The 22,541-nt window shown below is 39.9% G+C and overlaps 1 protein-coding gene across 1 annotated transcript in view; it reads right to left on the reverse strand.

Annotated features, from left to right (window-relative positions):
* CUBN (cubilin) overlaps positions 1 to 22,541 on the reverse strand; it is a 205,747-nt gene continuing 183,206 nt past the window's right edge. Inside the window, exons 59-67 of the mRNA XM_043509392.1 lie at positions 22,228 to 22,445; positions 9,156 to 9,361; positions 8,029 to 8,191; positions 7,352 to 7,560; positions 4,552 to 4,699; positions 4,235 to 4,416; positions 2,990 to 3,155; positions 705 to 940; positions 1 to 229 (exon numbers count right to left, since the gene is read on the reverse strand). Coding sequence (XP_043365327.1) covers positions 122 to 229; positions 705 to 940; positions 2,990 to 3,155; positions 4,235 to 4,416; positions 4,552 to 4,699; positions 7,352 to 7,560; positions 8,029 to 8,191; positions 9,156 to 9,361; positions 22,228 to 22,445 — 1,636 coding nt within the window. The 3' untranslated portion in view covers positions 1 to 121. The remainder of the gene's footprint in view (positions 230 to 704; positions 941 to 2,989; positions 3,156 to 4,234; positions 4,417 to 4,551; positions 4,700 to 7,351; positions 7,561 to 8,028; positions 8,192 to 9,155; positions 9,362 to 22,227; positions 22,446 to 22,541) is intronic.

Consider the following 22,541-nt stretch of genomic DNA (forward strand, 5'->3'; position numbering starts at 1 on the left):
TTTACAGTAATTTACTTTTATTATAGTGATCACAGCCATATCTCAAACGGTCACTTTATGACCTAATGTCTTTGCAACGTAGCTAAGTACTAAGGGACTGTACTTCCTTGGACTAATGGTTCTAGCTGGTCCAAGTTAACTGGAAGCCTGATGGTAAAGTTGCATATTCAGCATGGAATTTTATGAAGACTTGATGTGATGTAGCAGTAAATGAAGCAATGTTTGTATCCTAAAAAGAAAAAGAATATTAAAAAACCAATTCGCATCTTTAAACATTTCCCTATGACAATATAATTAGGTATAAGCCAAGACAGTCTGATATGTAGGCTGCACGTTTACCCGTTAAAAAAGCCACATGTGGTTTAAAAACTGTGGTCCCAATTTTCAGTTCATTCACTGCTGCACTTGGCACTTAAGCATAGCAGGTGGATTTTGCCCACAGGCCATTACCGGCATCTTTTGGAACGCAAACAAAGCAGATGAGTTCTGAGAAAAAGAAGTCTTGATGCAGCCCAGTAGATGTCACTATAATATCTCCATTTTAAAAGACTATCTTCCTAATAGAATGCAACAGAAGCCCAGTTAATTCAGCTTTTTTTATTGTCCATATATAATTGCTCTCAGAGTTAGGTAAGCAATTTTAAATATCAAATGAGTAATAATTACTTTTAAAGAACTACTACAACAAAATAAAGAATACACACCATCCCACAGTATGGTCCTGTCCGTGGATAGCTAGCATCTGACCCATTGTAAAGTATCAGGTAGTTCCTAGTACAGTCACCTGGGTCATCAATGCTGATGAAAACAAAGTTAACCGTAACAATACGTCCCTTGGGGGCAATAATGATCCATTCACAATCAGTATTGTTCTGGTAAGTTGCGGGATAGTCAGGGCTGGCAAATGAACCAGTGTTTCCATATAAGGTTCCTCCACATCCTGTAAACAGAGGGTATTCATTAGTTCTAAATGTTTATTTCTACAAAATACTGTATAACGCAGTTGCTTTATACCAATATTTTTATGGGTTTTTTTCCATGGGGTTAGCACTCAGGGATGGTGGGAGATAGCATGGTCTGGAAGAATGGCAAGAGACAAGATGTGTGAGGTAGTATTTTTTATTGGAGCAACTTCTATTGGAGACAAGCTTTCAAGCTTACGCAGAGCTCTTCTTCAGTTTGGGAAATGTTTTCAGACTGTCACAGCTAAACAAGGTGGAACAGATTGTTTAGCATAAGTAGTTAACAGATATTTCAAGGGACTATTCAAGGTGAAATGGCCTGTTAACACCTCTCCAATCATAGGGAAGAAAGTGCGGGGAAACAGCTCTAGTAGGGTTGTTAGTGAGTTATAGATTGTTATAATAACCCATAAATCGAGTGTCTCTATTCAATCCATGATTTTCAGTGTCTATCAGAGTTCTACATTTAAGCTCCTAGGCTTATCTTTTGAAAGAGTTGTACAGGTTTCCTTTGAGGATGAGGACTGATAAGTCAGATATAGAGTGATCACTTTGTGAAAAGTGTTCACCCACAGATGATGTGGTATTTTTACCTTTTATCATTTTCCTGTGTGAGTTTATTTGAGAGCAGAATGATTGTCTGGTTTCACTCCCATTGTAACCATACAGCAGTGGTGGGCAACCTGCAGCCAGCCTGTTCCACTTCCCGCAGATCCCATTGGCCAGGAACGGGGAACCGCAGCCACTGGGAGCTGTGGGTGGCCGTGCCCATGGACAGTCAAAGTATACAAACTGTCTCATGGCCTGCCAGCATATTACCCTGATGGGCCATGGGCGGCCCATCGGCCACAGGTTGCCCACCACTGCCATACAGGGTATCATCAAACAACTACAACCCATACTTGGTGGGGGCTCTATCCTGAAAGAAATCTTTCCTGAACCCCCTCCTCTGACCTTCAAACAACCCAGCAACCTCTCCAAGCTCATCATCGGAAGCAAGCTCCCCAAAAACCAGGACGCACTGACTCAAAACAGCACCAGACCCTGCCAGAACAATAGATGCAAAACCTGCAGCCATATCTCCACTGCTACAATGATCAGCACCCCTCCCACACCTTTCAAGATCCATGGGTCCTTCCCATGCCTATCACAACAAGTGGTGTTCCTCATCCAGTGCACTAAATGCCCCAGTAGCAACTATGTGGGTAAAACCAGACAATCACTACACCCTGGAATGAACTCACACAGGAAAACGATGAAAGGTCAGGAATGGAAGGGGCAGACCAGTTACTTCTCATGCCTGGCACTCTGGGTCGCTGCTCTGTGCAGCGAAATGGCCCGCCCTGCCCAGGCCTGTCTGCCAGGTACAGGAGCCAAGAGAGCTGTGCTGAGGGGAGGGGGGCTCTGACTCACTTGGCCCCTGTACCTGGCAGCTGGTCCTGGGCAGGGAGCAAAAGGGGTGGAGCGGGACACTGCCTCCCCAGACAGGCTCTCTCTCAGGTAGCCACCACGCTGCACAGAGGCAGTGACTGGGAGCGGCCAGCTTCAACTGCATGAGAAGTGGCTCCCTCCTGCTGCCAGGGAGAGTGGCCAAACATGCAAAGACAGAGCCCATGCCCCCACCCCCCTGCAGGTAACTCTGGTGGAACAGGGAGAGGGCAGCGGCCCCAGGTTGGGCACAGGGCAGGGAGGTCACTGGGCAGTCATGTGTCCTCCCCCTTAGATTGTGCCCCCCTCCAGTATTGGGAGATGCAAGTTGTCTATGGGCCATAATGTGGTCAATGGGGAGTTTTACTTAAAACTGATGGCATGAAATGACCTATTTATTTGGCTGATTTGACACAGAATAATCTAAAATGAAAAAGATGGTATTCAATTTTCCCATATTTGAAGTAATCTAAGGTTAGTCTAGATAATGTTTATTTTAACCTCTTGTTCACTGAATTAAAAATGCTGTGACTTTCAACCTTCAGATCTATTATTCTGTACAAGTGCTAGATGTGATTACCAAGTTATCACTGCCTTACCAGTTGGTGACGAAGTCCAAGTGATCTCAAATCCATCACGAGCAACTAAAATGTCACTCTTGAAACGCAGGTATACAACATGATTTTTAGGGAAGATTGGACTGGGCACAGTGTTTCCGCAATACCTGCCAAGTAGTGGGGAACCTGCATCACTACCATTTCTGACCTTTAAAGGAATACAAACCCATTGTTAACATTACATTCATTTTCATGGTGTACAAGGAAACAAGCCACAAGCAGGGCGCAAAGGATTTGATTCTTATGTATGGCACAACTGAAGTTTCATTGTGAATATTCACAATATGTATTTTTCTATCTTGCTGCAAGCTGCTGCTCAGAAAGGAGAGAAGGCAGTTAACCAGTCTCTATGGGCTTTCTAAATTATTGCACAGGACAAATATGGCCAAAAATTTTAAGCCAAACTTTATGGTATAGTACATTTTCCTTTTAATTAGAGTTGGTTGCTTAACGCCTAAGCTTTATATTTAAAATATACCCTTATACGTTTTGCTGCTGTTGAGAAATCTTAATATCCCAGATATGTGAATACTGCCTCTTCATCCTGCTAAACTGAAAGCAGAGATGGGGTTATACTACAGAGTTCAAACCCATCTCTAGAGGAGGGTGAAGTAAGGAGTGTAACAGAGGAGAAATGAAGACAATATCCTTCCACAGAATAAACTTCTGATTTCCAGCATCTGAACAATTTGCATTAGAAACTTAAGGATATATATGTAAAATCTTCACCACTCACAAAAAGAATGAGAAAATGGCTTTATGTGGCTGGTAGGAATCTTTCCCCTAAATCCAGAAATCACCTTTTCAGCTACCCTACATCTTTCACTACAGATCATATATCTACTATTTTCATACATTTTTGAAGAGATTTTAGCACTTATGTGTGGCTGATCAGCCTGTGAGTCTGTAGATCTGTTTTTCCACAGATGTTAACATCAAATGTAAATTACATCATCTTGAAGCTTTCTCAATGCCTAGCAGATAGCGACACCTGGATGAGGAGCAGCTAGTTGATGATGAAATTATCTAGCCATCTATTTTAGAATTTTATATTGCCATCCATCACTGTAGTATCTGATCACCTTCAGTGTCAAATTGATAGCAATAGTGAAGACTCTAATGTCCATTTAGATAGGGCTTGAGCCAAGCCCACTGAAGTAAAAGGAAAGACTCCTTCTGATTTCCATGGGCTGTGGATCAGGTGCATAACAGATAATTTCTCAATACCTCTAAGAAATCCAAAGAACATCGGCTGCTGTCCTCCAAATTGAAAGCATGGAAAAAGAGAGAAATAGTGTGATTCGGAGGAGCCTGTAGAATGATGGTACAATCCAAATTATTGGGATGGAGACCAGGCCAGCCAGGGCTCTTCAGATAACCAAATGACTGATTATATTCTCTGCTGCAACCTGTGTGGGACACGGGGGCGGAGGAAAAACAAAACGTTTGTAAACCTTACAAATTTCTGTGTCATTGCTTGTTTACTCTCCATAGTGAACAAAGAATCTGTAGGCATATGCCTCAAAAACTTCTTCAAGGCTTACCTGCAGTCTGATAGGTAAACCTGACTCTGTTATTAATCATGTATTCCTCTGATTTGAAAGTCACAATGGCAGTCCGACCATAAGAATAAAACTCAGGGACTGCAAAAGTTTCAGTGCCACAGAATCTATTGACTTGTCCATGGTTACCCTGGAATTAAATAAATATAAGTAACTTACAAATTGCAGTTAAATGGTAATTCCCTTTATCTACCTACCTTTGGGTGATCTTACTGCAATCTGATATGTTGCCATATTAAAATTTGATTAAAAATCTTGTCTTTCAGATCCACTCTTATGCAAAATAAACTCATCATTATGAACTCCCTGGATGAACAGCTTAAACTTTCACCACACACTTTTTTTGTGTGTATTTTACATTAAAAAAGGGGGAAAAGTCAACTAAACTAAAAAGTCAATTATAATGTAAACCAAGTTTATATTACAGAGTGTTTTGCTTCTGTCTTGCCAGGGCAGCATTTTATAAAGGCATTATGTATCAGAAGGGTAGCCTTGTTAAGTCTGTATCCACAAAAACAACGAGGAGTCTGGTGGCACCTTAAAGACTAAGATTTATTTGCACCTAAGCTTTCATGGGTAAAAAACCCACTTCTTCAGATGCATGGAGTGAAAATTACAGATACAGGCATAAATATATATTGGCACATGAAGAGAAGGGAGTAACCTTACAAATGGAAAACCAATGTTGAAGGCCAATTTAGTCAGAGTGGATGTGGTCCACTCCCAATAACTGATGAAGAGGTGTCCATACCAAGAGAGGGAAAATTGCTTTTGTAGAGAGCCAGCCACTCCCAGTCCCTATTCAAGCCCAAATTGATGGTGTTAAGTTTGCAAATGAATTGTAGTTCTGCAGTTTCTCTTTGAAGTCTGTTTTTGATTTTTTTTTTTTTTTGAAGAATGGCTACTTTTAAATCTGTTATTGAGTTTCCAGGGAGATTGAAGTGTTCTACTGGCTTTTGTATGTTATCATTCCTGATGTCTGATTTGTGTCCATTTATCCTTTTACGTAAAGACTGTCTGGTTTGGCCAATGTACATGGCAGAGGGGCATTGCTGGCACATGATGGCATATATCACGTTAGTAGATGTGCAGGTGAATGAGCCTCTGATGGTATGGCTGGTGTGGTTGGGTCCTATGATGGTGTCGCTAGAGTAGATATGAGGCAGAGAAGGCAAAAGGATTTGTTACAGGGATTGGTTCCTGGATTAGTGTTTCTGTGGTGTAGTGTGTAGTACCTGCTTCAGGTTGGGGGGGGCTGTATGTAAGGTATTTGCTTCAGGTTGGGGGGCTCTATGTAAGGTATTTGCTTCAGGTTGGGGGGGCTGTATGTAAGAGAGGACTGGCCTGCCTCCCAAGGCCTGTGAGAATGGGGGATTTTTTCCAGGATAGGTTATAGATAGTTGATGATGCTCTGGAGAGGTTTTAGCTGGGGACTGTACGTGATGGCCAGTGCTGTTCTGTTATTTTCCTTGTTGGGCCTGTCCTGTAGTAGGTGACTACGCAATAACAGATTTAAAAGTAGCCATTCTTCCAAAAAAAAAAAAAAAAAAACCACTTCAAAAACAGACTTTAAAGAGAAACTGTAGAACTACAATTCATTTGCAAACTTAACACCATCAATTTGGTCTTGAATAGGGACTGGGAGTGGCTGGCTCACTACAAAAACAATTTTCCCTCTCTTGGTATTGACACTTCCTCATCAATTATTGGGAGTGGACCACATCCATTCTGACTAAATTGGCCTTCAACGTTGGTTCTCCACTTGTAAGGTTACTCCCTTCTCTTCATGTGCCAATATATATTTATGCCTGTACCTGTAATTTTCACTCCATGCGTCGAAGAAGTGGGTTTTTTACCCACGAAAGCTTAGCCACAAATAAATCTGTTAATCTTTAAGGTGCCACCAGACTCCTTGTTTTTATAAAGGCATTATCTTTGTCATCAGCAGCTAGTTGCAATAGTCCATGTTCTATGTTCTTATGTATCAAAATTGCATTTAAACATTCAAGAAAAAATCCTTTTTTACAATTAAATGTAATGTATCATTTTGCTACAATATTTTCACAGTGTAAAAATTTGAATTTTAACTGCATTTTGATTACTGATGGTAATAGGTAAACCAACGGAGATTGGGATCAAGGTTAAAGGCTTACTGCTATATCCCTGACATTATTTTATTTGTACTTTTTATACAGATCACACTCTAACATTTCCATAAAAGTAATGTAATATCTAAATATGTTAAAAATGACATTCAGGCACCACTAGAGGGCAACCAAAAGTTAACAGTGATTTTTATGACCAAATTGAAACAACTAGAGAAGGCTTAGTCAAATTTAATACAATGGAAACAAACTGTTTCTTTCTGTGCCTTTTCCACAAACACCAATTTTTGCAAGAACATTTGTTTTTATCGTGATTCTTGAATAATATGATATGAAGTCTGTTTATGAAAGCCTGCTATTGGGCAATATTTAATGAATGTTAAGTTTGGCGGAAATATGGCTTGATGTAATTATGAGAAGTAACATAGTACACAGTGAGTGAAATGTCCCATGTGCACAGGATTTGCATAAAGCCACTTATGAGACTTAAGTGATAGTGCATAATGACTTGTATGGGCCCACTGTATAGGAATGAATTTAATCCAGTATCATTAACACAATGACTTGCAGTACCCCCAAACAGTGATCCTTCTATTCTCTCTGGTCCAAACAAGGTGAGAACTAGATGTTTGTTACTAACATTGTTTGACCAGTGACATAAATTGTGCATGTCTTACCATTGTTGGGTCCTGCAACTCTAGGTAATTCTGAGAGCAGTCCTGTTTGGAGTGGAGATGGAATGCTTCTACCACCAGTTTGACTTGCTGCTGTGGCGGGGCGTCAATGATCCATGTGCAGACAGTAAATGGTGGATAGGCATTAGGAAAATTAGGTGACATTGTGGTTTGTGGGGTAGAAGTTGCATTATATGTTCCGCCACACAATCCTGGTGGAAGCAATAACAACTTAATTAATTGTGTCTCGATACCACAAGGCGTGTGAAAAAGCTGTCCACCTCAGCAAAACTGCTTAATTGTTTATTGGAATTCGTTATGATTTCACATTGATCTTTTGATGATTCTTTAGAGGCAAAGTATAAATAAAAACACTCTGATCATGGTGTCAAGCTACATCTATCAACCTCTGTGCCTGCATATGTTCTACATGCAGATAAATGTTTGTTTTCCATATTCTCATGATTCAAATGAACCCTCTATGGTGAATTGTTCTCATTTTGCTCTTGAGACCGACAACCATCCTGCAATGAAAAGAGACTGGACTGCAGCTGGAGTCCAATGATGCTGCTTTTAATTTGATCATAAGACACTTCGCAGAGTTATGCAAAGTGCACCTACCCAGTACCTACACATTTCTCTTTGGGGTAAATAAATAAACAAACAGATAAAATACTTACGATCCACAATGGTGTAGGTAGCATTGAAACCTGCCCTTTGCACAAAACTGTCTGTGACAAACTTCACCATCAAGAAGTTATTGGTAGAAAGAAATGGAGCTGGCATGGTGGACCCACAAAATGTGCCAGCTAAATTGGCATTTTCATTATCTCCATCATACAGCTAAAAGGGGAGAAAACACTGGATATCTCACTAATATTTTTGGCACTTGTGCTATTTTAATATAAAGATATTCGTAAATAGATTAACACAAGTCTAGTTCTCTGAACTCTTATTTGACTTTACAGTTTTAAGACCCTTTCCTCCCATTAATGAAAGGAAGATGCTCTTGGTCTTTCATAAAAATTGCTGATTATCATAGTTCACACCTTCATATAAGCTAATTATCTTAGAAAGTGTGATCTGATTATTTTAGATCCCCAACTCAAGAAAGCAGCCAAAAATTCAAACATTTTGGTTGGGGTGGGGGAGTTCATTTTTTGACGAAAACTCAAACATTTTCAGTGAAAATGTTTTCACAAAAGTGTCCATTTAATTGAAAAGCAATTTTCCATCAAAAATATTTTGGTGGAAGATTCTTGACTAGATCTACTGTATACCCATCTTGATGCTGGGAGCCAGCATTTCAGAATGTCCTGCTATGTGTCCTGCCTATTGTGTACTCATATACAGCAGAATGGGGTCAAGACGTGAGGATCCATTATTTGGATTTACCTTTTCATAAGTTTTAAAATAAGAAGTGCTTTCAAACAGTTTGGTAAGATAAAGTAATTCTTTAAGTGTTCTTTCAAAGTATTTGACTTTGTGTAAGTTCTATTTTGTTTGTGGCATTTTATATAGTAAGTAGGCCACACATTTATACTTACAATTCAGTTAAATCCTGAAAGTGAAACCTATCTCCATTGAAGTCAATGACAAAACTCCCCTGGACTTCCCAGTGCCTAGGATTTCACCTTGAGTCCCTCAATAATTTATCATACTGAAGAACTTTCATTTTCAAAAACAAGCAATTTAATTTCTCTGTGAAGATCTCCCTCTACTGATTAAATTTTAAATCTCTGATCCAACATATTAAACAAAGTAGTTTATATATGTCATGATTAGATTAGAATACGGATTCTCTTACATTGACATAATCATATCTGCATCTTTGAGAAGATGGTGCTTCAAGAACAAATGAGGTGAAGGTGAGGTTGATCAGCTTGTTTACAGATGCAGCTATGATCCACACACATTCCAAGTTTTTGTCATATGTGCCATCCATGTCAGAGTCTGGAGAGCCAAAGCTGTAACTTGAATTTGTCAAATAACCACCACAGCCATGCTGAGGTCCTGTTAAACAAGCAGAAATAATTAAGTAAGGCCTGATAAGGTTTCAACTGTAAGTAACTATTTTAATTTCACATCCCATATTTTTCCATCATACACAATAAAATTGAATTGCCTTCCAAACAAAGCTATTGTGTGGACTATTTGAATGATTAAAGTGCTTGCTTTGAACACAAAGAACGCTATATAAATGTGAATCATGATCAGGTATAGCAGACTGATTTAAGAAGGGCAAGTGACTACACATACAGTACGTCTGGTTTATTCCATGCATATTTCTCTGATATGCTTTAGTAATAAAGGAGTATCTATAAAAATTCATATGAATGAAAAGAATCTAGGGAAGGTATAGAATAATGATGTCATGGGTCAAGTTGTCAAGAGTTCCTAAGTCATTTAGGTACTTCTGTACATATCACCCAATATGAATATAGTAAATAAAGACATATTTGAAGCCATCTGCTTAGCATGAGAGCATGTTATCTGACTGCTTGATAAGACAGTCTGACCTTCCCAGTCTCCAAAGAAGCTGCTAGAGAAATAAGAACAGGAATGGAGACCATGGTTTTCAAAAGAGACTAGTTATTCTTGGTGCCTCAGGTTTTGAGTTCTTAGTTAGAGACACCATAAAGGAGCTTCATTTTCAGAGGGTGGGTGCTCAGCACTTCCTGATGATCAGGCCCCATTAAGGTGCCTCTCACTGAGCATCCATTACTAATCACTTTTGAAAACGTTGTACTTTAAAAAGCTTTTTGAAAAGGAAGCAGAGGACAGAAAAACGGTATAAAGAAGCATAAAGAACAAGGAGTACTTGTGACACTTTAGAGACTAACACATTTATTTGGGCATAAGCTTTCATGGGCTAAAACCCACTTCATCGGACACATGCAGTGGAAAATACAATAGGAAGATATATATATCTATTGTGATGGGGCAAGGCCAGATGGCTATAGAAAAGTAGTGGGAGATAGATATATTAGCTCCAGGCTAAACAAATCCCTGGTACCAGGATAAGTGAAATGGCAGCTGCTCCAGGTCAATTAAGACACCTGGGATCAATTAAGAACTTTCCAGAAGGCAGGGAGAAGGCTATGTTGATTGGGATAATCAGGGGCCAGCTGAAACTAGTTAAAAGCCTCCCAGCCAGTCAGGTGGGACTGCATGTCAGGAGCTGTGGGAAGAAGTTGTGTGGTTGGAGAGGCTGAGTAGTACACACCATATCAGGCACAAGGAAGGAGGCTCTGAGTTAAGGGTGAAGTGGAGCTTGAGGAAGTGAGGGCTGCTGTGGGAGAAGTAGCCCAGGGAATTGTACACGTCATGTTTCTAAAAGGTCAGCTACCATAGCTGATACTATTAAGGTCCCTGGGCTGGAGCCTGGAGTAGAGGGTGGGCCTGGGCTCCCCCCCCCACCTTTGCCCCCTGATTAATCACTGAGACTGGGAGACAACAGAGACCATGCAAGGAAGGATAACTTTTCCTCACCTCCCTCGCTGGCTTATGATGAAAATGGTTCAGTAGACCATGACCCTTGTCTCTAGAGAAAGAAGGGTTATGTGGAGGGTCACAATGAGCCTCTGAGGCTAGCGAAATCCACCAGGAAATGTGGGACCCACGGAGGCAAGGACAGAGCTTTGTCACAATTCAGAGAACATGAAAAAACCAACTCTAACGAGACTAATCAACTAAGGTGGGCTATTACACTTCAATATAATTCTTAACAGCTGTTCAGTTTCTTACATAAAGCGTGGAAAAAGCAGTAGTTATTTCAAATGGACTTTTTATCCATCGTCTAGAAAGAATTATTTGGACAGTAGGGGGCACTTTGATGTTGAAAATCTAGTTAATGATACCCTTCCCCCATTTATGTGGAGGTAGTGCACTCTTTTCCAGATTTTCAGAGCTGGGTGCCTAAAGCGAATGATGAGATCCGTGCACAGGATTAGACACGGCCTGATTTTCAGAAATGCTGAATTTCAGGAGGACTTGCACCTGCACAGCACCTTTGAAAATCAGGCCACTTTTAATTAGATATTTGTATCTATGTCCTTAACTTTAGTTACCCAAATTTGAAAATTTGTCCCTATAATTCATAAAAAAAAATTGTGCTGAGTCAAGTGGCTTTTAGACATAGATGATTATCCAGTAGATTGGACACTCCTCTATTAACCTCTAATCCATTCCCAACCCACGTAAAAAGTACAGAATATTTGCAGAGACATTTGCTTCCATCTGTTCTATATTCTAGTTTCCTGGTGCTTGATCGGTTCACAAAGCACTTGTTAAAATAGACCAGCTTGTTAAAATCATGCATCTTTCTCTATCTCTTTGGGGATTCTTATTTGATTATCTAACTCACACACTGGAATATAGTAGGCATCGCTAACGCTTTTGCTAGTCTCATAAAGAATGCCTGAAAATTTTGGCAATAACAGTCTATCATCTCCCACAATGAATGCTTTTACAACAGTAAGATAAAGCAAAATAATTTACTTTTTATGGCAAAGCAACAAATGCACTTAGATCCAGAACCTCATTTGCATGTGTAAAATATGACTTTCTTCCGGACAGCAGATGTCTTAACCTTGACACACTGATACATTTCCAATCATATAACTCTAGACACTGCTTGAGCTAGTGTTGCAAAAAGATAGTTCTGGAGTAAAATCAGCCTCCAGTCATCAGTATTGCATCAGTATCCATGTGCTAGGGGCAAGAGTTCTGCAAGACTGTAATAATTAAACCAGTGTGACTAAGGATAAAAGTCATCCCGCTGTTCCAACTGAAGCTGGGAAAACTCCACACAAACAGAAGTTGATTTAAAAAAAAATCCATCCCACTGAAGCACTGTAGACTTCTTTATCACTAATAATGAATAGGGAACACTTATAATAGGAACAGAATGAAAAAGACAAGGATTAGTTGTATCTAATCCAGGTTTGTGTAGTAAAGAATCACACATTTGGATGAGTCCTAAAATAACTGCATTTCTAATGCAGAACTTTAGAACAAAGAGAGGGGAAATGGGACCAATTAATTATGAGCCAAAAAAGATACTTAGGAAGACTAAATCATCAAAGGTGAGAGTGCTTGTGGGATTGGGTGCTGCTTCGCTACATTCTTCTCACTGTTAGTACTTTTTCAGAATAAATATACTCTTTTGAAATAAAGTTTATTAGGGCTTGATCTTGCAAAAGGCTACCAAAGCACTTAAGGACATACTCAATTTTAAGCAAGTAGGTGTCCCACGGTAGCCAATGGGATTGTGTCCTGAGTGATCATAGAAGACAGACTAACTCACACAGCGCTTACAGTTGTCAGATTTGTTAGCACGCTAGTCCTCGGTAATAGAGCCATCTTTTCATATAGTTATTAGCTTCCATTTGTTTGTGCTACACTGGGAGCCAGGAACTTCGGGCCTTATGATGGTGCACTTCATTGAGCATGGTGCTGGTATCAAAAGAAGTCCCATGATAGCAAAATATGAATAATGGAAAAGCAACTAGCCATGGGTATACAGTATGAAATGCACTGACACAAAGGGGAAAACAGACCCTACACTCTTATTACAGTAAATTCATCATGGCTAGAATAGCTGATATGGTACTTGTGAGGGGATAAATTAAGAAAGATGTATTTTGCAGTTAATAAAACAGCTTTTTCATAAATGGTATTTATAATGCTTAGTCTGCTCAAACTGATTTGAGATAAATGGAGAAATGTACAGAATATTATAACAACTTACATGGATACCTAAAATGGAAACCAGCCAAGATGTCAAGTAGCCTGCATCAAGCAAAATGCAGAGCACTATTTGTTGAAAAGCTATTTATCTAAGGTAGGTTTTTCTTCAGTTCAATGGAGCAGTGACAAGTTTTATATCTGCTGAGGATCTGCCCCAGGTGTCTGAATTCTTTCTGTTTTGGGCCTCCCTCTTCTCCTCCCACTCTACCTCATCATTACAAAGTTGCTATTGATGACCAATCACATATGTCCATGAGAGATTTTTCAGCTGCCCATTCTTTCTGAAGAGCCAGTAATCTGTTCTTTAACTGTCTGCTTCTCCCTTTCTCATCTGCCCAGCATGGAACCATTTGTGCATGCTGAACATTTTGGGGTTTGTTTTGCTTTGGGAGAAGAAATGGTATAGATCTTAAATAGCTGGCATTTCTGAGAGGTGCATGTACTGTTGAGCTAAAGTACAACTATGTGTGCTTCAAACACATTTAAAGTATGTATTCTAACTGTGCAATGGAGTGCGCTGCTAAACTTATTCAGCTGTCTCACAAATGCTTGCTTGTGAATAGTTATTTCTTCACACATATCGGAGTAACAAGGGTATATTTATAAACAGAGCAGAAAGAGTTAATACACTGTGAATAGATATTATAAGCATGACATGATTTGTTTGTGTTATAAGCAGCTCAGGAGGTGTTATAAATCAGTGGTTCTCAACCTTTCCAGGTTACCGTACTCCTTTCAGGAGGCTGACTTGTCTTGTTTCACCTCACTTAAACTACTACTCACCCCTAGTTTCACCTCACTTAAACTACTTGCTTAAAAAATCAGACATAAAAATACAAAAGTGTCACAGCACACCATTACTGAAAAATTGCTTGCTTTCTCATTTTTACCATAGAATTATAAAATAAATCAATTGGAATATAACTATTGTACTTACATGTCAGTGTATAGTATATAGAGCAGTATAAACAAGTCATTGTCTGTATGAAATTTTAGTTTGTACTGACTTCACTAGTGCTTTTTATGTAGCCTGTTGTAAAACTTGACAAATATCTAGATGAGAAGATGTACCCCCTAGAAGACCTTTGCGTACCCCTATGGGCACACATACTCCTTTTATAAGCAAGATATTTACCTGCTGGACATTGCAACAATCTAGAACAATTGACTGACTAATTAGTAAAGCTTATATTAATGATGTTAACTCTTTATAAATGATTTGTAAGGGTATCCATAATATAAAGTATGACTGACATTGCAATGAACCATATTGAACATGGCATGGCATATTTCTGTATCCATATGAAGGTGTATTTCAAAACTGTAACTAGGATAATATCTAGACCAGCAGTAACATTGAACAAATAAACACAAAAGCAATGCCTCATTTGCAAGATCAGTTAGTATTAAAAGAGAATTAACAGGACTATAAAAACCAGGGGAGTCCAGATCTGTGTTTGGTTTTTCTATTGCACTTATCACTGTAATATCTAATGGCTCTGATCCTGCAATTGGATCTGTACACAGGCCCATGTGCGGAGTATCAGTGAAGTAGATGGGACTGTATCTTGACCCCAGGTACATGCACAAGAAATCAATGCTAGGATTGTGGCCTCAGTGATGAACAGGTACAGTTGTGGTAGCAGTAGTGGACTTCAGAACGAATCCAGGTCTATGAAGCTTTTTTTTTTTTTTTTTAAATTTAGTAACAAGGTCAGCCATGGTGAGAAATTTAGCAAATAGGTGAGTATTGGGATTACTCCACATTACTTCAGAGTAGCAGCCGTGTTAGTCTGTATCTGCAAAAAAACCCGCAGTACCTGTGGCATCTTAGAGACTAACAAATTTATTGTATTCTTGTGCATGTATGTGTGTGTAAAACTTCCTTTTTCATTTTGGCAAATATATTTGGTACTGAGAGGGGACTTAATGAGGACACTATATTAGAGACCAAGCTCATCCTTACACAAGATAGAAGATTGGATCTTGCTATCTTTGAAATCAATGGGATATTTGCCATTGAATTTGATAGGAACAGCATCAGACCCAAAGCCACCACTGCGTTTCTAAATGCTTCTAAGCTATGAAGTGTTCACACAATTAAACCCCAAACACACACAATGTGCATGATTTCAGGTTTTGTTACATATGCCTTGGAAGTTCTGTGACTCATTTGAGCCTGCCTAGGCAAAAGTATAACATTGTACTGAAGTGTTTGGCATGGTCTCAACACAGAACCTGGTGAAACTCAATGGTTTCATCAGAACTTCAGGTTGGGATTTGTTCAAATCCAACACACAAAATGATATTTGGTGCAAATGCTTGTGGATTCCCCCCACCCCAGAAAATGTTTTGTAAGAACCTCTGTGAAGCAAAACTGCTGTGTGAGTTATGGTTCAGCTTCTCCGCTCAGATCTCTACTCTTTTTTTCCTGAGTCTCTCCTGACAGAATCACACTGTATGTCCACCTTGATCTCTTGTGATAAAAGTCTAACTGAACCAAATGGATTGTGAAATCTGTGCCACGCACTGCAGTTTTATTGGAGCTATGGGAGCTATGAGAAGGTAGGCAAAAGTCAGCAAGAGAATTCACTTGCTATGGTCAAAGACACATGCTTATGAGATTTATTTGTTCAAGAGAGAAAATATTTTCCCTTAATTTTTCACTATAAATCTGAGACTCATTTTTGCTAATCTGTGACTAACAGGATTTAACTGTCACTGCAGATTAGCAATGCCAGTGGCAAGATGTTACTAAAATAATTTTATATAAGTTAGTGCAATAAATTATGATGTTAGTGTCAGAGGTAAGAAATGATTTATACAGAGTATAAATGACACCTAATGGCACAGTCCAGTAGCTATATTTTGCCTTCAGGTGCACATATGGGGCCCAATCTTCAGAGGTGCTGAGCAACCAAAACTCCAAGTGATGTCAACAGGAACTGCAGGTGCTCAGCACCTCTGAAAATCAGAGCCATGGTATTTACACATTGAAGCTAGTGGGAACCTAAGACACACACATCTCAAAGGTAGGGGTGCCAGTTTAGGTTGGACGTATTCCTGGAGGTTTCATCACATGGCATAATCTTCAATGAACGATTAATTTTTAATTCCTGGAGACTCCGGGGCAATCCTGGAGTTTTGGCAACCCTACTCAAAGAGCAGAATTTGGGCTTAAAACTGTATGTACCAAGGTTTTGTGTTGGTAATAAAAAAAAAAAGGGAGTAAAAAGGCTGGCACAAATTCTAGTGGGCCGATTTTCACTATATTGTTAAAATACATTTGCATTCAATTAAGGGAAATACATCCATAACCATATGCCTTTTAGCAAATACCTTGCTTATTTCAAATAAGAAAAAGTGATATAATACATAGTTAACAGAGTAAACATAAGGGAAACAAATAAAAAGGGACACTGAAGGGGAATACTGAGTTATGTTATGAAAGTGGGGCCACAGATTATTTCATCAGGAAGGAAAAGTTATATAGATTATTAGGATGCATAGAGTAAGGGACTGCATTTAGATCAAAGGAAAAGATTTCTTATTCTAACTGTGTTCCTTCTAAAGTCTTACTCCCCATCACTTTGTTTTTCAATGATTATCCATTCCTAAAAATATTTATTAGGATAAAAAAAGCTGTGTGGCCTTGAAGGAAAAAAGTTGAGCAGGGTGGAAGCAGCAGTGAATATAATGGACTCATGACAGAGATTGCTGGCAGAGAGTAAAGTTGTCTCTGGGAACTTGGGCTGGGTGCTAAAGGTGGTGAGGAGGAAAATGCATTCTGTTGTACATTGTGCTGGTCCTTTACAAGGAGGCCGTCTGTACTTCTACCAGCTGCTGTTGAAGATTCCATAAACAATGGGAAGACAGAGGCCTAGCCACGTCCCCAAGCCAAGTAAGACTACAGCCTCTTAGGGGTATAGAGAATGAACAGGAATTTTTGCTGCCTTCCTCCCTTCCCCATCCAAAACAGCACTAAGTTGCAGGGGAAGGAGAAGCTCCCTACATTGTCACATGCGTGTCCCAGCATATTCACACAGCCTTGGGCAGCACTGTGCCTTTAGAATGTTAATGCTGTTGCAAAACCCAGCGCTGAAGAGAATGGCACACCTTCAGAAAGCTGCTAAAATTCTCCTTTTGATCATTTAGAACATTGCATTTACTGTCATAACTAAGAAAGGCAGGGTGTGTAGAGGAGGACAGAGAACAAGAAAGATAAGCTGCTGGGCAGAGACCATTATAAGCTGTTAAACAGGGTTGCTTTTACACCCCATTGGATAGGGGTCAATTATTTTAAAGGAAAATAATACAGTTGACCCCTCGGAGGAATCACAAATAGGTGCCAGGGGGATCATATTCACCCCACTCTTCCAATATTGCTAAATGGGAGGTGCGGGAGAAGGAGGATTTTTTCCCTGCTAGATGGAAAGGAGGTGCCAGAGGAGAGTAGCATCCCGAAATGGAAAGGGGAGCCCCGGTATGGAAAAGATCAAGAACTGCTGCAATGGTGTCTTAAATAAACAACTTCCTTTCTCTACAGAGCAAGGAATGGTTTTCAGCGGTTCATTCCTTGCTATGCAAAAGCTACAGTTATCACTTAGAAAAGGAAATTAAACACAGATAGTCCCCACTGTCCCAGTATGCTACATAGTAAATGTGAAAAGTCCCCTTTACAGCAGGGTTCACCTGAACAGGTCAAGTCTTCCCCTTTTGCAGAAGGTGGATACATAAGGGATCATTGGTGCAATCACGGCTCCAGTGCACACAGTCCTTACTTGTCAATGTAGGAGAAACCCAAACTCTTCCTCCCAGAAACATCTCATCTGACCAAAACCCTTAGCCTCTGATTGACTTATCTCCCCCAACCACTGAAGAGAAAAGCACTCATTCTGTGACATAGGGAAATGTCGCTATCTTCGTTTTAAGGGCCAGAAACTAAGACAGAAAGGTAGAAGAACTTAACTAAGGCAACACAAGGAGCCAAGCTGTCCATTCCTTCCTATAGTTCTGGTACGCTGACAGTCCCTACAGGTTGGGCTCTTCCATTCAGCTCAATTCATACTTTTAACACGACAGCACGTCCAGCCCATCACAGTACAGATGAGCATGAACCACAACATCGAGATCTGAATCCAAATTATGAACCATCCCCAGAGTTAAGGGGCTTTTGATTCTGGGGTTTTGATTTGGTCCACCATAGTGATCAGACCCATCTTTGAAATTCAGATCTGCATCAAAGTTAAAATTCTGAAGACATTCCCCCTCCCCCTCTCCCCAACCCCCCCATCACCAGTACCAGCTATGTTTGGATCTAAGGGGTTTGGTTTGGGACCATCTCTAGTTATGATGAGTAACATAACCACCAAGGCAATCATAATGGTGGATTGCACACCAAATTAGTCATGAGCACACAGGGTTGTAATGACTGCTTTGTATTCTTCTTATCCAAATGTGTGAGATCACAAAAATCTTTTTGACAAAGATTGTAGTTTGTGATGTGGTTGTTTGACAATGTAGCATCAGACATACAGTTGCATATTTCTAAAGAATTACATTTTAAATAATAGACTGAGCATTGTTGTCCTGCCAAATTAATACTAATGAATGAGTTTTGTTGATTTGTTTTTCACAATAGATTGTGCCTGGTGAAAATAATTCAACCCTTGCAGAGGATGCCGCATCAATGATGTGAATTAAATTGCTTTAATTAAAACCGTGCCATTTTTCTCAATTTTCAGGATTTAGATCCTATGATGCCTAGTTTTCCTACATCCTGCAATGTTTTTGTGAGTTACACACTTACTTACTGATCCTCCCTTCATTGCTCTCCCCCCCAGTGAACAAATTGACCACCTTTCTACAAAATTCACAAAAGATGAACTACAAATAACCCTAGTTTTTTGGCACCATCCCTAAAAGAAGCCTAATCAGCAATGAAATTTGAAGAGTTTATGAAGAAAGGAAATAAGCTAAGTTTAGTTTTCTGCAACTGAGTTTATGGTTTCTACTCAACTCTTTCCATGACATAATCAGGGTCACTAACAACATTAAACAGAGCATAATAATTACATTATCCAGTTGTGCTTCTCTAATATAGCCACAGAATAATGTACTCATTGTAGAGTAATAGAGATTTATGTTTGCAGTTGCCCTAAAGATAGCACTCAGTAATTTGCAGTCATAAATTGCCCTCTGATTGCATTTGCTGTTGTAGAGATACTGTTTTTGTATTCCTACAAAACCATATATTTTTTTCCCAGACATGAGGGGGTTACTTTAAAGACTAATTTAAAATAAAAAGCTCTCTTGTGTTTGTGGCTTTACTGTCTCAATTTTTAAGCATAATTGTTTATGCTCAGATTACAAAGATGTGTTACAAAGTTTCCTGGAGTTATGCATCAGCCCAGCCAAGCTGTAATGGTTTATGGGATTGTGACTCTTTAAAATCTTTATATATTAGATTTTCTATTTCTTGGCCCCTTTCCACCAGCATGAGATCTTCAGAATCCTGTGTAAATACCCTATGGCTCATTCTCTGTAGCTTGCTTCCCACAGGTAAGGGGAAAACAAGACAGAGATATAAAATCAAGAGCCATTCTCCACATACACATTACATATTATGACAAAGTTATACCTGACAGATATAAAAGAGTTGTGGAAAGCAGATATAAAAGCCCCAGAATGTTTGAAGGCCTTTTTTCCTATAAACTGAAAAGGTTACCTCAGATTAATTCAAGACACCTGAGTCCAATTAAGGGCTGCCAATGACATTTAAAAAATCCTCTTCTTGTGAGAGAGAAGGAGGGATGAGAAGCCAATTACAGCAGAGAGAAAAGGCTTCCCCTGGGTGGGGTGGGAGGCTATTTCCCCTACTTATAGGGAAAAACCGCCAAGTTAACATATGTTTAGTAAAGGACTGGCCACAGAAGCCAGCCTAGTAAGGCAACACCCTGAAGAAGGGGCAGGGAAAGGTATTCCTTTTTGTGTTGTGCATTTTTATATAGTTGTTTTGCTTTTGAGAACTACTTGGCCCTACCTTAGGCCCAACTTGTAAACATTCAGAAAAATAAACAAGAGTGAAGAATAAAAACCCTACAGAGTAGGACTGATTTATTCCAGGCCCTCGCTGCCTGAGGGAGAAACTCTGAGGCTAACAAGGCAAAAGAGGTGCCTTGCCATAATATATGCACAGATGCGTGCGTCCACACACATATCTGCATGCACACACACACCCCTCCCCACATACATTATATGAAGATCTATTTCACTCCTATATAGCTCTATTCCTTTAGTTTCTGAATTAGTCCTGCAACACCACAACCATCCTCTCCCTGGGAGCTGGGTAGGTCTCCCTCCAGAAATACCTCAAAGATTCTTTTTTAAATTGATATAAGGCTCATCCTCCCCTGGGGAAACAATCAAGGTTTCTGAAGAATCTCTGAAAGTTTGTCCATCTTTCACTGTGTTTTTGAGCAGAATCTCATACAGGTAAATCTAGAGCACCAGTTTCCAACCTATGGTCTGCAGACTACTGGGGGTCCACAGACTATGTTGAAGGGTCCACAAAACTTTATCATTACATAGAACAGTGGTTTTCAACCTATGGTCCACAGATCCCTGGGGGTCTGCAGACTATGTCTAAGATTTCTAAAGGGTCTATACCTCCATTTGGAAATTTTGGGGAGGTCTGCAAATGAAAAAAGGGTTAAAACCACTGATCTACAGTCAATGCCTGAAGAAACTTCTGACCACCTGCTAGTCTGAGGACTGAGACAATCCTCAAAGGCTGACTGCTTTGGGAGTCTCTGCTAATCTCATCTTTGAAGCACAGATCCACAACAGTAGAGACGAATCATGCCTGGTACTTACTAGATTTTCACAGAGAGCACTATGTGAAACAACATTAGCAGAAGCACATTTGATGGAATACATGAGAGAACAGTCCACCAGGCAGATTTTAAAGTTTTCTGTAGCAATTACTAGACTAAAGCTAAAAGGAGTTAATAACAGTAATGGCCAAACCTGGAAATACTATGTTTGGCAAGGATATGGTGCCACTTATACTCCTTATCCCTAAATACTTAGACTGTAACAAATGAAAAACAGCTATTTGGGGGGGCTCAATGGCTCAGCTAAAGGCTATGTTTATCCTACCACAAGACCTTTCATGCTTTATAAACATGGCCATTATGTCTTTTTTTTGTCCAGAGAATGAATTAATTAGGCAACAAAGTATTGGATATTACATTAAAGCAGTTTAAAGATGATAATCATTTATAGATTATCACTACTAACAATTCAGATGTTACAGAAAGATCACCTTTCAGACTAGGCAGGGAGACGGACTTTAAAATTTAAGCATCTGGTCAAAGCAAGAATCAAGAACTACCCTGAGCACTGTCTAGGGTGCCCATAAAAACAGTACTTTGCTCACATAACCAATTTGTTCCATTATGATGATAGAGCTATGTGCTGGGCTGGCTGAAGGATTGGGGGAGGTCAGTGAAATGATTTGTTGGGGCACCTCAAGCTTCACTGACGTATTTTATTTTAAAAAGGTATGGGGGAGGGAGGCAGTGCTGCAAGGGGGGGAGGGGAGGGAGGGAGGGTGTCTATCTTCAGGCTATCACTAGCCTCCTGCTGCAGAATTAGAGCCCAGCTGCTGTGCCAGTGTCCGTCCATAAGGTCCTCCAAAAGAGGGGGATGTGGGTGCTGCTATGCCTTCTGCCGCTCAAGGGACAACTATGCATTTTATGAAATAGACAAGAGTTAAATTAAGGCTATGTCTATCCTTGTGGCAGCATGTGTAGCTACACACACAGTGAAAGGCAAGCTATGTCCACCCTTGTCTACTTGGACTACTAGAGAAACAAGGTGGGTGAGGAAATATCTTTTATGGGATTAACTTCTATTGGTGAGAGAGATAAGCTTTCGAGCTCCACAACGCTCTTCTTCAGGTCACCTCACCAACACTGTCCCTCTCATATCCTGGGACCAACATGTCTACAACACTTGTACTACTGAGAGCCCCATCTTGTTGCCAGAGGCTACAACAGCTGCTCACCAGAGGACATGGCTTGTCATCAGATAACAGGGAGTATTTGCTGGGATAGTATTCTTACCTATTGTCTCTCTGAAAGATGCTTTCCAGCCTCCAGCTACTTCAAAGAAATCAGTCTTAAACACCAGGAGCAAGTCATTGCTGGAGCTCTTAATAGTTGGAGGAGGTTCTGAGCCACAGAATTTGCCAAGGAGTGGAGCGTAGATGTCTGAGCCATCATATACAGCCACATAATCTTTGTAACAAGAGGAGGAAGCTTCAAGGTGAAAGTCATTGAATCTGTAAGATACAATGTAGGAAGTTACCTTATCGCAGTTTTGTTTTTTTTCAGACGCTGAGTTTTTGGTGTTTGTGGAAATAGTAATGGCCGGAGCC

This window comes from Dermochelys coriacea, chromosome 2 (assembly GCF_009764565.3).
Source record: "Dermochelys coriacea isolate rDerCor1 chromosome 2, rDerCor1.pri.v4, whole genome shotgun sequence".
In the NCBI taxonomy this organism is placed as follows: domain Eukaryota; kingdom Metazoa; phylum Chordata; order Testudines; family Dermochelyidae; genus Dermochelys; species Dermochelys coriacea.